The sequence below is a fragment of the Enhydra lutris genome, unplaced genomic scaffold (genome assembly GCF_002288905.1).
Source record: "Enhydra lutris kenyoni isolate GAN:26980312 unplaced genomic scaffold, ASM228890v2 scaffoldscaffold8, whole genome shotgun sequence".
NCBI classification, from domain to species: Eukaryota; Metazoa; Chordata; class Mammalia; order Carnivora; family Mustelidae; genus Enhydra; species Enhydra lutris.
In genome coordinates, this window is record NW_019154092.1 from 38197688 (window position 1) to 38216177 (window position 18490).

At 46.8% G+C, this 18490-nt stretch overlaps 1 protein-coding gene across 1 annotated transcript in view; it reads left to right on the plus strand.

Annotated features, from left to right (window-relative positions):
• Positions 1-18490, plus strand: part of LOC111142556 (SET binding protein 1) — a 352841-nt gene that overhangs the window by 153133 nt on the left and 181218 nt on the right. The window contains exon 2 of the mRNA XM_022495825.1: positions 10681-10734. Within this exon, the coding sequence (XP_022351533.1) occupies positions 10681-10734 (54 nt within the window). The remainder of the gene's footprint in view (positions 1-10680; positions 10735-18490) is intronic.

The following is an 18490-nucleotide window of genomic DNA, read 5'->3' on the forward strand; positions in this document are numbered from 1 at the left end:
GACCAATGGTGAAGAACCACTCTGGAAACAGCCAGGTATCTCCGTCCTCTGAGAACTCCTATCCCAGGGAGTGGTAGGACCAAATGAGGACTCAGCACTCTTAGGGCCTGTAACACTAATGCAAAAGCAGGGCCATTTGTGAAAGAGATTGCACACTGGTTGTGCAAACAGGTTTCAGATGGCAGCTCAAAGAGATTGTCATTCCCACCAAAAGCAAAGCATATAAACGGGCATGTTTCACTTGGCTTAGGTAAAGTGAAGAAGCAAATAACCAGATCTTCTTTAAAAATACTTAACTAGTGCTTGCTTCAGCAGCATGTATACTAAAAAAACAAAACAAAACAGAAAAAACTTAACTCATCTTTCTGATGAAAACTGTAAGCAGAGGTATTTGGTAAACAAAGACTGTCTTTCAAATTTTAGTTTGTGAAGGTTGTTTCTTGCAAATGAGAGGAAGAACTCTGGTTTCATTTCTCTTATCTTTGAAAAAGATGGTTGTCTGTCTCCCCTGAAGATTGTACCTGCTGCTGTCCAGCTCCATCATTCTGTCAGGTGCAAAACTGCCCGGACGACTTCTTCCTCCTGGTCCTCATGCTCTGCTGCATTCAAGGAGGACATAAGCCATGCTTCATGCCTAGCGGAGATGGAATACTTGGGATTTCCCATTTTTATGTGTTATTGAAAGTGCCCACCTATGTGACCATGATGATATTATTATTCCTTGGAATGCAACTATCCCCTTCTCATTACTGCTTTGGTTACCTTCCCCCCCCCCCCATAAACACCTGCCTCCTCGTGTCTTACTTGGCATCCCTAAAAGACAGAGATCTTTTCTAGGTGGCAGGAGGTGACCCATGACAGCATCTAGACTGTTGGCAGTACCACACGTATGGAGTAGTCTCAAATGGAATTGAGCAGACTCTCCAGATCTGTCGATTACTGTCTTGCAACTTTAAATAAGTTATTTCACATGGCTAAGTTTCCGTTCTCTCATTTGTAAAATGGACATAGTCATGAGGTTCTTGAGAAGGTGTAATGATATGAGCTGATCCCTGGAAAGCATTGATGAGTTTATGGGGATTCCCAGCATCTGTGATGGTGCTTGGATCCTGGCATGCCCTTATTAGCTGGAAAGGGAGAAGGAAAGGAGGAGAGAAAGGAGGGAGTGGGGAAAGGGTATAAGCTTGGTTAGGAAGAGAGGATACACATGATAAGGAACAGTGTTCGTGGCAGTGTAAGTGTATGGGGCAGACTCTAGTGAGTCCTTGGTCAGACAGAATTCATGAACAAAAAGATCCTTTGAAAATGTCATCTTGAGTTCAGAGGCATTTGAGAGGAAGATCAAGACAGTAGGCCATTACCTTAGATGCTTGTGCTGTGAGGCTACCCGGGGTTCATGGGAGGCCTGGCTCCTACCTGCATGGCAGGTCATTTGGGGCACAGCTGTCCAAGCTAATGTCCCTGGATGCCTACTGGGCATGATAGGAACAGAGAAGGAACAGAGAAGGCACCAGTCCATGCAGGGATGCCTGAAGGGGGTCATGTATGCCTCAGGCAGGGGACTGGCCTTGTCATGATTCAGCGTCATTATCACATTCCAGTTCGGCCACTTTTTGCCTCCAAAACCATGAATGATTTAACCAGTTTGAGCCTCAGTTTGCTCAACTGTTAACTGTTGAAAACAGCCCTGCCCTGTATTGGTAACGTGAACATGAGGAGGGATAATAGAGCCGAAGCATCTACTTGGTACAATCACAGGCAAAAGTGGGTCTTGAAAAATGAAGGATTTCTCATATTATAATTCCCAGGAGCTCAGGGTAGGCTTTCTGGAGCTGATCCTTCCACTTTACCTGGGGCTTGCAGAAGCTGTGGCTGCTCGCATCTGTGAGGTTCAGCCATCCCTGGGTCCTGCTTGAAGGTTTCCCTTTCAGATACTCACCTGTAACCGTGATTAATTGCTCCAGATTTGGCCCGAGGGACCCTGATTCTCAGCCAAATTGGCTACACACGAGCTGAGGAGAAGAGCTTTTGATTCTAGTGCTCAGACCCTCTCTGAAGCAAGCACCTTCTGACTTTTCCATTCTCTGCTGCGAGTGAGCCCAGGGGTGTTAATCAATTTCCTGGGATTCGCCAAGGAGATGCACTTGAAAGCTTTAATACTAGTTTTAGAGCCAAGCGAGCAGATCATCTGGTCAGTTCTAAGCAGAAACTCAGCAAATGATGAGAAGGAGACAAGGGTGGATTCCCTCCCTGCCTCAGCACCCAGCCTCGCCTGGCGTATGTTCAGTGAAGGGAACCTCCGTTACTGGCCTTCTACGGACTTTGCAAACAGCCCACAGAGGCTTGCGATGTGATTTCTTCATTTCGTTCGAAGGGAAGGACCTACAGCCCAGATTGTGTTTCTGAGAAGCGGCATATCTTTAGCTCCTTCCTTTCCTGGTAAATTAGTTATGCTTTCTTAAGCATGTAGCTTGCGGAACTTTAGATGAAGACAGCAGACATCACTGCTGGCAGAGAGCATAAAGAAAGGAAGAGAACACATTTTCCTGATGAGTAACTCATGGCAAGTATTAAAGGCTGTGTTCCTAAAATGAGGTCTAATGTGTTCTTAAAATGAGTTCTAAAGGTTAATTCTCTTTTCCCCAGGTATGTTCTGTTAGCGCCATGAATGGTGCATTCCCCTATCTAAGGGCCTTCTCTTTTAAGATAAGAGTTTTCAAATTCTTTCTTACAAAGCTTTAAATCATCTTAGTGTGGAAGTCCAATATGAAATACCAATGGAGGTTGTGCTGCCCTGGATAAAGTGGGTGAGGGGTTGGAACGCCCCACCTCAGCTCCCGTCTGCCACCAGCTCATAGTCCCCAGGACCCTTCTGTGGAATCCGGGGCTCCTCGGGGTACACTTTGAGAAGCACTGTTCTCCAAGTTTGTTTTGCGTGGTTCACTTTGAGGTGTCAGCATCGCAGAGGATGGGATGGAACCTCTGATAACACACATTCCCCTAAGAGCAGGGCTCAGAGCCTTAAGATGGAGTGAGAAGGAACATGAGTCAGCCAAATGAGGTTCCACAGACATTCTACCTTCTACTGGTTGTTACCTTCAGAAATGACTTAACCTCTGTGCTTTACCAAAATCCTTAAGAAATGGGGCTATGAACACCCATGTCACGTGTCACCAATTTATACCAGGTTGACCTTTGTAAACTTCCCACCCAACGCCACACAAAATGATCTCCACGACATCTGTTTTTCCTGGTCTGAGGAACAAGGAGTTTAAAAACAATTCTAATGGGAATTTCAAAAAGGGTGGGACAAGCTTCTACAAGTTCACCAGTTTGAAGTAACAAAATAAGACTCATTGTCTCAGGGAGTTCTAGATTAGGGCATTAGAGTCCTCTTCTGTCATTAGGTGTCTGTGGTTATAGCTCTGATCTACAAGAAGAAGGATTAAAGACATTCCCACTCAGAAGTGCAAAATAGTTGTAACTTGGACAAGAACCGAATACACATACCACCATTAGAACATAGGCTCTGTGTGCAAGGTTATGCATGGAATTAAAAAAAAAAAAGAAAAAAGAGTAAGCTCTTTTGGCTGCGTACCTAGGGGATTTTGTTAGAGATCTCACCTGTAAATGTTAGAACCCCATCATTAAGAAAAATAAATAAGAAATCAAGACCAGGCCTGCTTGGCATTATATTCAGTTATTATTAGTCATCCTTAGTGCTCTTTGGGCAGGGATTCCATAGCTAAGCCTGGAGCTGTCAGTGGTTTCAGGTTCAACCTTTAAAATTCCATGAGGGCTGAGGGCTGAGGGCTTTTAGCAAAGGGACCATCAGCAAGACCAAGATGGCAGCTTTAAGTGTGTTGCTTGCTTCTTAGGCTGATAGGAAGCCAGCTGTGTGGCTTCCATGCCACGCACCCCAAATGTCTTGGCAGGTAGACTAATGCTTTCGGAATCGTAAGGTTGTTTACCTGGAGCTCACATGTGGAGGTGACTGCAGGCTTACTGGGATGAGGAACCCATGTAGCAGTCCGAATGACCATCTGCCTAAGTTCCTGTTTGCACAGCGGTCCAGTAGTGGAGAGGGGTACGAGACCATCCCACCGCCTTTCCTTCCGTCCTTCTGATTAGGGATTCTTCCAGATGGTGGAACGATGTGTCCTGCAGGGAGAGTTGCTGGGAAAGAGAAGAGGGAAGAAACCAGAGACAGTCTGTTCCATCTCTTTTTCATCCCTAAGATAAGGACACTTTGGGCTGCTGGAAGCGGCCTCTATAGGCAGTAAAAGAAGACCCGGACAGGTGAAGTGTGAGCCCATGACAGATCCCCCATCATGCGTTGAGCTGGGACCAGGCTGGGACATGAGTCTTCCTCCTTCGAGTCTAACGAATGGCCTTTTGTACAGCAGCGGCAGTTTATCGGCCCCATGAGGAGAGGCAACCTGACGGTTCCGTTTCACCTCCCTTTTCCACTTTCCATGTTTTCTTCTGTGGTCCCCGTGGAGCCGTGGGCTCACTGCTGGTGGGTGCTTCCAGAGCCCGCTGCTTCATGGAAATCACCTTTACCTTCTTCCCTTTTTTTCTGTCTTAACCGTGACTCACCTTGCAGCACTCCCCAGCCCTTTCAGAGTCTCCCGGTCCTCCGTGTGAGGGCATCTGAGACTTTCTCTCAGTTGCATACACAGAGCTGGTTTTGTTCCAGGTTATCCATTGGGTGACTCGCAATCTTTCTGAGCCTCAGTTTCCTTTTGCCAAGTTAGAGAGTGGGGCTAGTTGGTTTCTGACACCCTCGGTTACACATTTGCCTGTGTGTTTGTCTCAGCCTGCTAGGACAGAGGCTGTCCTGAATTGTGTGCGCAGAGGGGCTGGTTGGGATGGGGTTCAGTTTCCATCCTACAGACAAAGGAGGAAGCAGGTGACACTTCACAAAGTAAAGAGGGAGAAAAAGATCCACTTCCTATAAAATAGGAAAGGGGAACAGGTTGAATGTGTGTGTGTAAAGGCGGTTAAGTAGAAGGGGGTGGGGGGAGGGGCAGAAGGAGAGGGAGAGAGAATCTCCAGCAGATGCCCCACTGAGTACAGAGTCCAACGTGGGGCTCCATCTCAGGACCCTGAGATCATGACCTTCACTGAAATCAAGAGTCAGATGCTTAACAGACTGAGCCACCCAGGCATTCCTTAAGTAGATGTTTTATTTAATGAAAGGTTGGTATATTTAAACATAATTTTAAAATGAATCATTTATTTCCCCAAAGCCATCTTTGCTCTGTTCTTTTATCTCTCTGCCTACCTGCCCATGCATCCATGCATGCAAGCACCCGTCCACCTATCCATCTATCCATCTGTCCATCTCCCATGCCATCATTTATCTCTCTGGCCCACAAGGGAGGAACTGTGGGGGAAGAGCAAATGACCTAGAGGATCCTCAGTGCAACCAGGCTTCAGTTTGTCCAGCTGCATGTCTGCAAGGTTGAGATCCTTCTGGATAGATGTCCAGGTGACCCATATCCCCCCCCCCTTTTATGTCAGTGACCCCATTCCCAGATGCATGTTTCCCAGGTCAGCCTGGGGGATTGGTGGGGATATATTAGGCTGCACCCTCCCCAGATGAGATGTGTCCTTTTGGCGAGGGGCCAGGAGAGGGAAATGACGTTCCTGGGCAGGCAGGCATAGGGAGAGGGGGAGCTGCCTCCTATCCTCCTCTGAGGGAAGCTTTGGATGCTGTAGAAGTTAGCTGGGGGAAGGGCAGCTGCTTGAGGGGCGGTCCTAGAGGGCACAAAGATGGTGCTGGCTACAGCTAGATGGATGGTGAGGGAAGCAAAAGGAGACCCCCTGCCCCATGCAGAGAGCTGGGTGATGGAAGCAGGAGGTAAAGAGACTCTTGCCTTCTTAGGGCCCTACAGCTTCCTTGGTCCTCCTCTCTGCTCCCTAACCCCACCCCTTAGGCTTGGAGAGACCAAAAAAACAAACAAACAAACAAACAAAAAAACAAACCACAACAACTGTGCCAAGAGAGAAATTGCAGCTCCTCAAAAATGGAAAGCAGGGTCATCATCCTAATATTTTGAATGTGGACGGTTCCAGAGAACAGCAAGACATGTCAGGAATGAGAATGGTCTGAGACAGGGCCCCAGGAACACTGCCCACTCCACCAGGGAGATGAAAGAATTTTCTCTTTCCTTTGCCTTTTAAATGTAATTCTGTCTGCCCTTCTCCCCCAACACTCGCTCAACCCTCTCGCTGGGAGCGGTGCAGACATTTAGCAGTCCTGGGAAAAGGCAGGATCCTTTTCATTAACTTCAGCCTGATTGAAGTCCCCAGAGCCATGCAGATTGCATTTTCCTCCCTCTCTGCCTCCCTGTCATGGATCGCTCCCCGCACAGCCGGACTGCTCTGGGCAGGGAGCATTTCTCCAGGGGGACAGAATGAGGCCATCTCCGAGGAGGGGAATGATTTGGGGAGGGTCTGGGATCAGTGCTTTTCAGGGCAGTGGCTTTGTGGAGAGACACACTCGTGTCTTCTTGCCCAGGCCTCAGTTTCCCCTGTACTGTGCGCACATGTTATCTCACTTTCAGCATGGAGGCAGGCGGGTAGCCCCCTCTGTCTGGGGTTAGAGGTTCCTGCAGAGGGACTGGAGGTTAGAGGCCTCAACCAGGGATGACGAGGTTAACTAGCCGTGGGATCTTGAGAAGTCGCTTATCAACTTCTGCAAAATAACTTAGTCCGGAAGGTTTAAATTTGTTCTAGGGACAGCACGTTTGACTCAAAATTAATTTGTGTATGTGAAAGAGCAGAGCTGCCGCTGTTGAAGGGAGGGAGAGGTGGACTTGGTGGGGGCTCTCTGGCTCGACGACCTGCCCTCACTCCAGTTCCCGGGGAGAGGTGGCTCCTGACCGCGCTGGGGACACGGTGGTTTTTTTCATCCACCCAGAGAACTTCAACTGTCTCCTTCAGGTCCTGAAACTCTTTGGGGGTCCAGATCTAGGTGGGCTGTGATTGCAGAATACAGGAGGACTTCCCGTCCTGTATTTCTAAGCCCCATCTGAGCACGGTCCTTCAGTGCCAAGGGCCAGCCCTCTCCCTTTCCTGGGTGCAGAAGGTGTAACGTTTGGGAAATAATCAGCTGTGTAAAGGGGAGCGGTCAAGGAGCAAGGTCGGTGTTTGGCCCAAGAGCTCATATGTTTGGTTAGAGCAAAGGTAGAAGCCAGGAGCCAGGCCGGCAGGGGGTCCTGATTGGGTGCCGGGGAGAAGCAGACTTCCACACACCCTCATTCAGGAACCCTTGAAGGAGGAGGTCATGAGGTTTGCCTTTGGCTCTTTCCCAGGTCAGATAACACCTGAAGTGTATGCTAGAATGTGAGGGAAGTAGTTCAGAATCTCCCAAGGTAAGGAATTCAAGAGTTCTAGAAGTTACCTGATAACCACACCTGACAGCTCGTCACCGCCTTCCCTAAACCCACCTTGGCTAAGCTAACACATCTAAACCGCCCTGGGCCCATTGTACTGTTTCATCCTCAGGAAGGGGAGCTCCCCCTCTCTCTGTGGTAGTGGGTTGCTTCACTGCTCAACCTCTTCCTCTTTTATCCTGTCTTTCCTTCAATTTAAGCTTTGACACCTATGCTGAAGTATACACCAATAGTCACGCATAAATACAGAGGCAAGAGAAGAGCTTGCTCTCATCATGTAAGTTAATTCATTCAAATTATCTGAGTGCCTACTTCATACAGGAAATGCTCTAGATACTGAGTGCCATTTCCTCTTGTCGACTTGAAGGGTGTCACAAGCCCTCTCTCACACTTCTGCTCTCCAGGCTCAGCAACTGGGCCATTCTCGCTCTCACCTCTGGGTTGACAATATTCCCCACTTTCCTTTTAAGTCATTTGGCCAACAGGTATTTATTGCCTAATCACCTGTCTGGACTCCTCATCCCTTTGAGGAATGCAGAAGTTACATACGATATAAATCACGGTCTTGTTGGGCATGGTCTTGTTAGGTGAAGAAATAAAAAAAATACACATGACAGCACAAAACAGACCCCTTATATCATTAAGAAGTAAATTGCATGCATCTGGTTTCCTTTAAGAGAAGGGAAGAGGTTATAAGGCTTCCAGGAAGGTAAGATAGATAGATCCCAATTTTGTTGAGCTAGGGACGTAACAAGTAATAACCAGAGATGCCATGTCTCTATATCCAGACAGATGGATCTGGCAAGTTCTCAATCCCAAAACCGCTGACACGAGGGAAAAGTGCATATGTTGAGATGCCTTGAACATGCTTGTGGTTGATTTCCAGATGAAGCATCTCAGAACTAGGAGGAAGTAGATGTTCTGTCTCACACCTTCTCTCTATCTGGTGAACTCTGTTAAGGCGGGGGGGGGGGCGGGGAGGAAGATGCCTGCCTGCTGGATTCCCAAGGCCTGGAGAATCCGACATTTGGTCCTATATGCTAACACATGTTGGTGGCTCTGCCCTTGCAAAGGTCACTCCCATGCTCAAACCTCCCTCTGACTTTTCTGTTCCTCCTCTCCACTCCATCCTTACCTTTGCTCAGCTCAAGTTAGAGGCCGAGACGGCATTGTCAAGATCTGAAGAGTAGACGGTCATTGCCGGTGAAATGAAATAATGCCTGGAAGAAGGGTCCGATAATAAATAGCAGCGTGCTTTATGTTACTTTATGTTACGTGCTTTATGTTACTACCTGGGGCTCATTGACTAAGAAAGTAGCACTCACCCTTTTTTGCTACACATGGCACCCCAACAAATTATCTCCAGCATGCCATCATCGAGAGGCATCGTTGTATAGAAGAGAGAGGATGAGCTTTGGGAAAATACAGTTTTGGATTTAAATCCCAAATACAAGTACTACCTGCGTGACCTAGAAAATGCTATTTATCCTCCATGAAGTCTCAGTTTTCCCATCCGTAAAGTGGAGCTGCTGTCTATCTCATGTGGCAGGTGTTAGGTTAAAAAAGAGAAACCATGGGAAGCAGCAACCACTCTGCTGGACACCGCTGCCATGCTCGACCCTTGGTGTCTCCTAATTTCCTCCTTAACGCGTGCTGTGGCTGGTGCCAGGGGAGCTCGGTCAGGACAGGCGCATCCCTTGTCCACGTCTTGATTCTATAGCCGCCTCACCTGAACCGCCTTATCCTGCTGCCTTTCCACTTGCAAGACTCAGTTCAAATTCATCTTCTTTCGGGGGCCCCCACCCTCACTCCCCGACCTCTCTTGCTTTATGCACACATGGTTTGATGCTTCCACTCTGCTCCTACCCTCTGCTCGCACTGACATACACGTATCTAGTTTTGATGCAACTGCAGGTTTCTTAAAGGCGGAGACACTCTTACGATTCAGTTTCACTCAGTGACGAGTCAGGGGCCCTCATGGCTTGTTGCTTGGCTGTTTTGTAACAAACAGAGGGGCCAAACTGACTGGCTGGCTGTCACGACGAATGTCCCCTTCTCTGGGCACCTGCAGCCTGGGGAGCCTAGCCATCAGGACTGGGTGTGAGGACAGAGGTATAGCGTGCACATTCTCCACCTCATTTCAGCTCTGTGCCGGAGTTAGCACCGCTTCCTGTATCATTTTCGGCAAAGTGATGTAAGGAAGCTGAACAGGCCCATTGAGCTTTCCTGAAGTCTGGAGGCACTGGAGCCCAGTGTGACTCCCTCTCTTTCTTGAACCAAACAAAATATTGTTACAGCAAACATGAAATCTTTCCTGTTTTTTGCAAACGCTCTCCAGGCCTAACAAAGCTAGCAGTCACACTCCTTGAATCAAAATAAGCATCTGCCCTTTTTCTCTTGATCCTACAATTTCCCAGCATTTTTGAGCAACAATAAAGAATGTGATTATTTTAGCAATTAATCGTATGCTTCTATCTAGTGCTTTCTGGAGAGGATGCAAAAATATCAAAACATGAACTTGACCCTTTAATATTGATTAAACACAGAGACCCAGAAAATATCTAAACCTGACTCTTATCTTCCAATATTGTACATGACAGTTTGAGGCATAAGCTGTGAACACCTAAATAGTATGTAAGATCAAAGGTAATATATGATGAAGGGAAACTGAGTTACATGCAGGTGGGCAAAGGGAAGGGTTATTTTTACTGGTCCAATTGAAGAAGAAGAAAAAGAAAAATAAGAAAAAGAAGAAGGAAGAGGAGGAGGAGAAGGAGAAGAAAGGGGAGGTGTAGAGCAGAGGGGAGGGGAAGAGGGAGAGGAAGAGGAAAAAGCAGCCCTCCCAAGGAGATGGCCTGTAACTGTATCTTTAGCTTTGGTATCACAGACTACTTTGATAGTAGGAAGAAAGTCAGGGATCCTCTTCCTAAGGAAGTGTTATGCATCTATAAATTCGTGCACAATTTCAGGAGCCTGTGGACCTGCTGAAGTCGACACACAGTCTTTGATCTATAATTTAAGACCATTCGTAGAATTGGTGGCACATAGAGAGAGGGCAGCAGAGGGAGATCCAAGTCAGAGGTGTGGTGGACACAAGGTGAGAAGGCTGTTGGGTCTAGTTTCCCAGCCCGGAAATACCATGTTTGCCTTTTGCAGTTATGCTTCTCGAGCTCCAGGTCTGGGCAGTGGTGAGTCCGTTGCCAATCAGTGGTCCTGGGGATACCGTGTGCAGACTTGGAAAAGTATCACTCAGGAAGACTCCTTTGTTCTTTTCCAGCTCCTCACAGCCAGTGACCTTGCAGCCAGCGACCTCAAAGGATTTCAGCCACAGGTAAGTCCACTGATGCTTTTGTGAAGCTCGGAAGAGTGAAATGCCCCATAGTTGGGTCATGAGCAAACGAAGCAGGGGCCAGGGCAGAAACCACCATAATGGATCTCCAGTTTCTCTGACAGTCTGATGCTGTCAACCTTGACAATGACCTGGCGGCTTGCCCTCTCCTTCCGGCTTCTCCTTCCTGTCTTCACCAACAAAACCACTTCTTTCTGCTGTCTCTCAATATTTTATAGTTGGGGGGGGGGGGGGGGAAGGCCAAGATGGCTATAATTGATGCATGGTGGTGGCAGCCTAGCCGAGGAAGATGCAAACCCAAGGGGTGGGGGGCTGGGGCTGGACTTCTCCCGGTTTTTCTCTTTTTGGAGACATTATACTTACATTTCCGAACTCTTTGTGTGCAAATGACTTAGAGTCAAGCTGTGGCACCAGGTTAATCTGAGAGTCCCCACAGGCAGCTGGATGTGTTTTGCTGATCACGGGGAAGAAATGGGCCCCCATTGTCTCTGGCTGGAATGCTGTTTGGAGGTCATGAGAGGGAGCAGGCAACGGCTCTCTGAGGACCTCCTTGGTGTTGGTAAAGATGGGAAATCACCCTCCCTGTCTTTAGAAGGGGACTACTGTCAGTGCAGGAACATGTAAGCATTTCCACACAGACACACAAATACACAGCAGACACACAGAGGTCCCTGTGTTCCCTACACACCCCAGTGGAGATAGAGCCTGTATACAAAGAGAGGTAAACCCAAGAGAGACAGCTGTGGTCCTCCACACTGACCCTGTCCCTCTTTCAATATGAACCTCTCTGTCACCTTTCCAACACAGTGCCTGCCCTAAGGTTCCCAGTGTTCCATTCCTCTCCGAGGAGATACCATCTCATGGCGGACACCTTCTGGGACAAAGCCAAGTCATTTTGTAACAGCAAGAATTCCATGTATTTGGCAATGTTTTCTTCTTTAAATCTGTTTCACATCCAAGAACTCACTATCCTATGTGGGGTACATCCTATGTGTTCCCTTATACTGCAGGGGCACTGAGGACCGGGCTCCTGGTAAGAAATGGCCCCAGATCACATGGAGAGCTGGGGACATGAACAGAGAGTGGAAAGTAAGGGGTTTAAGAAAGAGAATAAACAAAACAAAGGGCTCCAAGGGTGAGAGTCAAAGATGAGTCCCTGCACTGGTTTAGGGTGTGATGTCCTTCTGTCCACCCTTGTTGATCCATTGTTGATGCAACAAGGTTTTAAAAATAGATATACAGCAAGCCTTCCAGCAACTGCTGACCACTGATAATCAGTTATTCACACCAATTTGCAGGTGAGCTAAGGGAACGTGACAAAAAAACATAAGAAAATTAACATTGACCCATATTTTGCAGGTGAGCTAAGGGAACGTGACAAAAAAAAAACCTAAGAAAATCAACATTGACCCATACCCTTGTCCATGGCTACACTCACAGGCAGGGGAATCCCAGCTAAAGATTCATTTTCACCCTAAAATTTATAACAAAAAAAGAGGAAAAAAAGGCTTGTGTGGTGTTTTGTGGCTTGAAAAGGCACGTGGTAGAGACTGAGTTTGAAGAAGGGGTGTGTAAGTGTGTTTGTGTGTGTTTGTGTGCGCATATGGTTTTGGCGTCGATTCTTTCTGAGGTGGTCATGTTCCTGCCATGTCTGTTGAGCCACATTTCTAGATACTAGATTTAAAGCGAATTGTTAAGGGAAGGAAAAGTTAGCTCTAGCTGGGGTGCGTCCATCACATTTGAGGCCATGACGCTAGAAAGAGATAACCCCACGGTAGCTGGTGCAGACGGCTTACTCCCCTGCTTCTGTCTGACCTTTCCACATTATTCCATTTGTGTGTCATTCCCCTGAGGCGGGAGACATAAATGCATATTTTTCACTCCTCAGGATGCATGTTCCCGAGACCGGGAAGCCCTGGGAATCTTGTGGCCAGAGCGTAATGCCCAGATCAAAGTTAATTCTCCAGGGTTACTCCTAAATCAAAAAGGCCCGGATGTGTCTCGGGTCAACCCACCCTTTTGGGTGCTTTTCTGAACAGAAGCAGAACTGTTAAGGAAATTGTTGCCCACCCGGTATGGGCTGCCTTCTCTCAGCCCCACTGCTCCACATTGTTGGCGTCTGTTGTTTTCCTCTTTTTAGTTTCAGATGAAACAGAGCCCCATGCATCCTGATGTCCACAGTAATTCACGGACACACTCCCTTCCAGGAAGTGTGGCAGACTTTTGCAGGGCGGCGGGTGGAGGGAGCTCACTGAGACCCCGAGGACCCCCTGCATCCCCCCGGGGTCACTGCAGTCGGGTCTGTCAGCTTTCACAGGATTCACGCTTACCAAGTGCATCTAAGGGGTTTTCTTTTCCTCGCTGCCTGTTCCTGCCGCAGCCGCTTAGGGAAAAGAGCCACAATGTCCTCACGAATCTTTGACGGTCCCCCACTTTGAAAGTGTGGAGCAGCAACAACTGTCTTGCATTAGACTGTTGTGTCTCTCTGTCCTCTGTACTTTTTGCATCCACAGAGAGGAGAGGAGGGTAGGTAGATAGGAGTGACTATCTGTCTTTCTGTCCATGATTACTGGTTTGTAAAGACCACATGTTCATTCCTGGAAATAGGCACATTACTTCCAAGGACAAGCTTGAGGGCAGATGCTGAGCTTCCAAGGCTGGTAGAATAGCAGTGAGTGTTCTCCCTGGGCTGGTGCACTTGGCCTCTGCACCGCACAGGGAAGAACCATCTCCCAGAGTCAAGCCGAGGCTGACAGGTGGCTATTCTCAGCAAGTTTTAAAGGCTCAGGTGGAAAAGCTTCTGTAATTCACCTCTAAACCCCCCAGGTCCTCCTCTTCCATTTGGTTCCCACCCAAAACACATCTTTAGTTTTTGTTCTCTTATTAGTTTTGCCTTTTGAAGGAGCAGACACAGTGAGTCTCCTTTTTTTCTTGTCTTTGGGTGGTTGCAAATGAGGACCCTCATCCCCTTTGTGTAATCATCCCTCTCTACCCCCATGCGAATAAAAGCAGGTATCTTATTCCCATTAGTAAAATCCACCAATCATATGCTTTCTTCTCCATTCTTCTTTCCTTTTTTATCCCCGTGCCCCCCTCCCCCCAGTATAAAAGCTGTAAGTATTCACTGTAGAAATTTTGGAATGTGTGAAGGGAATCAAAAGGTACAAACTTCCAGTTATAAAATAAATAAGTCTTAGAGATTTAAAGAACAGCCTGGCAACTATAGTTAGTAATACTGTATATTTGAAAGTTGCCAAGAGACTAGGTCTTAAAAGTTCTCACCCTGGGGGGAAAAAAAAAATTGTAACCTGTGCAGTGATGGACACTATTAAAAAATATAACTTAAAAAAAAAAAAGAAATCTGGGAAGTACAGAAAAACATAAAAAATCTCCTCTTACTCCACCCCAGAGATCTAGAAAATGACACTTTGGGGTATAATCTTGCAGTTTTTGTTGTACATCAATATATATGCATCTCATTGGATTTTATAAAATGTGATATTAAATTTTATATGTTTTTTGTTACCTTCTTTGAATGCTTTCCATGTCAACTGAAGAATCTTCTAGCAGCTGGCCATTTTTGTCTGCTCGCTGGCTGCATTGTATGTTTACCACTACCTCTTGCTAGACATTGCATTACCTTTGCGGGCTGAGATCTCCAGGAGCAATCCGAGGCAAATGCTGAATCCATTGCCCTCATCTAGGATACAGGTGCTATCCAAGGCTTCTTGGCAGTTAGTTCTTTGTTTCTTGGCTCCTGCAGGATGATCTTCTTTTTCTTCTTCTCCTTCTTCTCCTTCTTCTCCTTCTTCTCCTTCTTCTCCTTCTTCTCCTTCTTCTCCTTCTTCTTCTTCTTCTCTTCTTCTTCTTCTTCTTCTTCTTCTTCTTCTTCTTCTAAGATTAATTTTTATTAGAGAGGGGAGAGGGAAGGGGCAGAGGGAAAGAGATAGAATCCTCAAGCAGACTCCTCACTGAGCGTGGAGCCTGATGCAGGGCTCAGTCCCAGGGCTCTGAGGTCATGACCAAAGGCAAAACCAAGAGATAACCGCTTAACCGACTGAGCCACCCAAGTGCCCTAATGTGAAGCCTTGTTATTGTTCGCAGTCAGCGTCCATGTGAATGTGCGCATGGGTACTGGTGCGCACACTTACAAAAGCCCGGGTGGGGAATGTGGTGAAGAAATTATCACAGCATGAGTCCCACACTCAGACACAGGGTTTCACCTGTCCAGCCTCGGTGTTGGGAAAGTGACCTTGAGAAGACTCATTCCCCCAGAGGAGAAAGGCCACTAAAGCACTTGGTTCTCACCTACTTTACAGACCCCCCATTGTCTCACAGGAGAGGAACATACTCATTTTGGGAAAAATGGAGTTTTACTTCCCGTGTGTCTTGTGACAGGATCTTCTGGGGGCAAGTGTCATTAATAGTTGTCCTCCCGAAGGTAGCCATTTTTAAGGAACTTGCCAAGTGTTCATTGCTCTTATGGCCAAGGATACATGGTAGTGGGAGGTGAGGAGAAAGTATATCAGGACCCACAGGAAGACATTTTTCAGTATTGAGAAAATGGCTTTCTGTCACCGAGTTGCCATTTTATTCAAAGGCACCCATGGAGACCTTTATGTGGGGCTCCCTGCTGTGCAGACGCTTCCCCAGAATCCATCAATTCTGTAATGTTCTGCCACTGATACCAGCTCTGTGACCCTGGCACAGTTACCTCATGTCTTTAGTTCTCGTTTTCCTTATCAAACAAAAAAGTTGTGTCGCTTATCTCACAGATAGTTGTAAGGATCAAATGGGACAATGTTGTGAAAGCAGCCTAGCGTGATGCATGCCACACACAGTGAATTCAGTTTTTTTTCTTCCATTACAGAACTACAGGTTAAATTATTTCAGAATTCAGGAGAAGGAGAAAATGTATCTATATAGAGCACGATTGGAAGTCTTCCAGGTAGAGATGTCATTGTACCTGGGCCAAGATAGTGATAGTGAAGTGGTGAACCCATTCCAGGGCCGGGGAAGTGGGATGGAATCCAAAACAAGGGTGGAGATGCTTGGGAATACTCTGGGGACTTGGAGTGGAGAGAAAAGTTACAAATTAGGCTGGAACCAAGTTGCAGAATGTCTTCAATGTCTGGGGAAGTCGTTGGATTTTTTTTCAAAACTGAATTATTATTGACATTTTCAATTTTATACCAAATTGGGTGTAATAAACCTCCATATTATTAACCAACTCCTATTATCTATTATCTATTATCCAACTTAAGTGGTTTGTTGCCACAAAAGCCCTGGCTTGTAGCATTTGCTGATTTCTATGGTGTAAATATCCCCACCATGACCAATTCTAAGCTGCCAGTGGTTTAATGACCTGTTCACAAAGTCACTGATACTCAGCTTTCTGGAGCTGGTACACTTGCTTCCCAGCACACTGCTGCGCCAGCTTCAATGTAATTACCATTACCATTTGCCAATCTTACTGTATCTACACTCCCAGATAGATAGATAGATAGATGTATATCTATATCTGTATCTATAGATATAGAAATATAGTTTTACATGTATATAATTATAATTTTAAGTTGGGGGAGTATTTTTTAAAAATTCCAGCCATCCTGTTATTCCACTCATAGTTATTTCAGTAAGCTTCTCTAAGAAATAAGGGTTAAAACACACACACACACACACACACACACACACAATCACAATGCCATTATTACACCTATCAAAAGTAACAGTAATTTCTTAATATTTTCTGACACCCAGTCCGTATTCAGATTTCTCAATTATCTTAACATGTCGTTTTACAGTTGATTCATTTGAATCAGGACCCAGAGTTTAGATTTTATAATCCATCCGAGGGTGGAGCCAGTGAAGGTTTGAGGGTGGGGAAGAGCCAGTGCCATGAGGGGAGACAATTATGTCATAGGTAGTGGGTGGGATGAAGTGAAGAAGGGACCCAGTAATGAGCCTGTGCCATGGGTCCATTTGAGATGTAGGTCGGCAGGGCTGCTACTGAGGGGTCGAATGTGAAAGAAATTGTGGAGGCATAATCAGTGGAGCCGGGAAATATTTGGCTGACTGGAGAAATGGGGGTACCATTAATCAAAATGGGGGGCTCAGAACAAAGTGTAGGCTTAGAAGGTCCGGTGTTCATTCTTGGATTAAAAATAATTACGGTCCAGTGTTCATAGGAGGAGAGTTAGTCATCGTTGAATGAACCATACTCCATTTCCCTCAGGCCTTACCATCAGTTCTGCTCCTGTATCATCAGGGGTAGAACCATCTGCATAATATCCTGGGCTCCATGAGTCCCATCCCAGAAGTTTTTAATGCAAGAACCCCAAATATTTTATGAGGAGAAGCTGCTTTTTAGGAAGGTATGACCATGGAATTATCTGAGGAGAATGATACCCTAACTGTGCTCATCTCCAGAGAAGGGGTCCTGCCAGTAGCCTCTGGCTCTGTGATGTTCTGTGTGTTTGATCGCTACAAGCAGTGCTCCTACACTGAGAAGTAGCAGCGCGGGGTGAGGAGTTCAAGTTCTCTCCCAGGTACTTTCTTGTTAGCGTGAATCCCTGAGTTCCTAAGTCACTCGTCCTTATAGATTTTCCAGACCATCCAGCCCCTGTTGGACTCAACAGGATGAGTGTACACGTGACAAGGACTTACTTAGAGTGTAGTAGAGGCCCAGACAGTGCTCTCTGAGCTTTACATGTATTATCACGTTTACTCTTTATAACATCTTTGTGAAATCAGTAAAAATATCGTCCCCACTTCACAAGCACAGAGAAGATAAAGTCACAAAGCCTCTAAATGTGGCAGAGTTGGGATCTGAAGCCGTACAGTCTGGGGCAGACTTCTGTGTCTTAAACCACTTCTGCTGTGCCACCTTGAACCAGAGCCTCTCCATGCTGTTACATTGGTCAAACCCAGACTGACCACCAGTAACACATGGGCCAGCAGCCTCCTCTTCACCTTTGTACCTTCTGTTGAGTTTTCTTAAACTTCACCAGGTTCCAGGAAAACACAGTCGGCACATCTCAGAGGAGTAGAGGGGACTGCTACAGAGCATTGTGGGTACTTCCATCTTGGCAAAGAGTTTTTGTTGTTCTCATCCCTGTCCTTCCCACACTCCCAAATACAGAATCCTGAAGGTTGTTGCCCTTTCTCCAGAGGAGGGAACTGAGTTGAGGCAGAGGGAGACAGTGGTGTCTCTTGTCTCAGATGCACAGCAGTGAGAAAACAGGTCGGCTTGTTTGGAATTCACCACATCATAGCTCCTTTGCCATTTGTGGAAGAATCATTCCAAAGCAAGACAGCACCTAAGGAAGTCCCGCAACTGATGCTACCTCCCTCCCCCACCCCCATTTCAGAACAGGAGGAGACACTAGTGAGCAGCTAGAGGACTGGTTCTCAACCTTGAGAGCAGGTGGGAGTAACTGGGGGAAGGGGTGACCTGTAGAAACTACAGGAGCCAGGTCTCAGCCCGTTCAGGTAGTCTAGGTAGAACACAGAGATTGGTGTTTGCAGAAGCTCCCTAGGACTGAACTCAACCTCCTCGCTTTCTAGATGAGACCGCAACACAGAGGAAGTCTTGAAGAGGAGGGAAGGTAAAGGCCCCCACATTCAAATATTGCCCCCCCTGTTTCAGGAATGTGCCATGTGCTCCCCTTGCCCCCTTGCCCCTAATCCCCGCATCAGGCTCCTTGAACCCAGAAGAAAGGGCCGTCCAGGCAGAGAG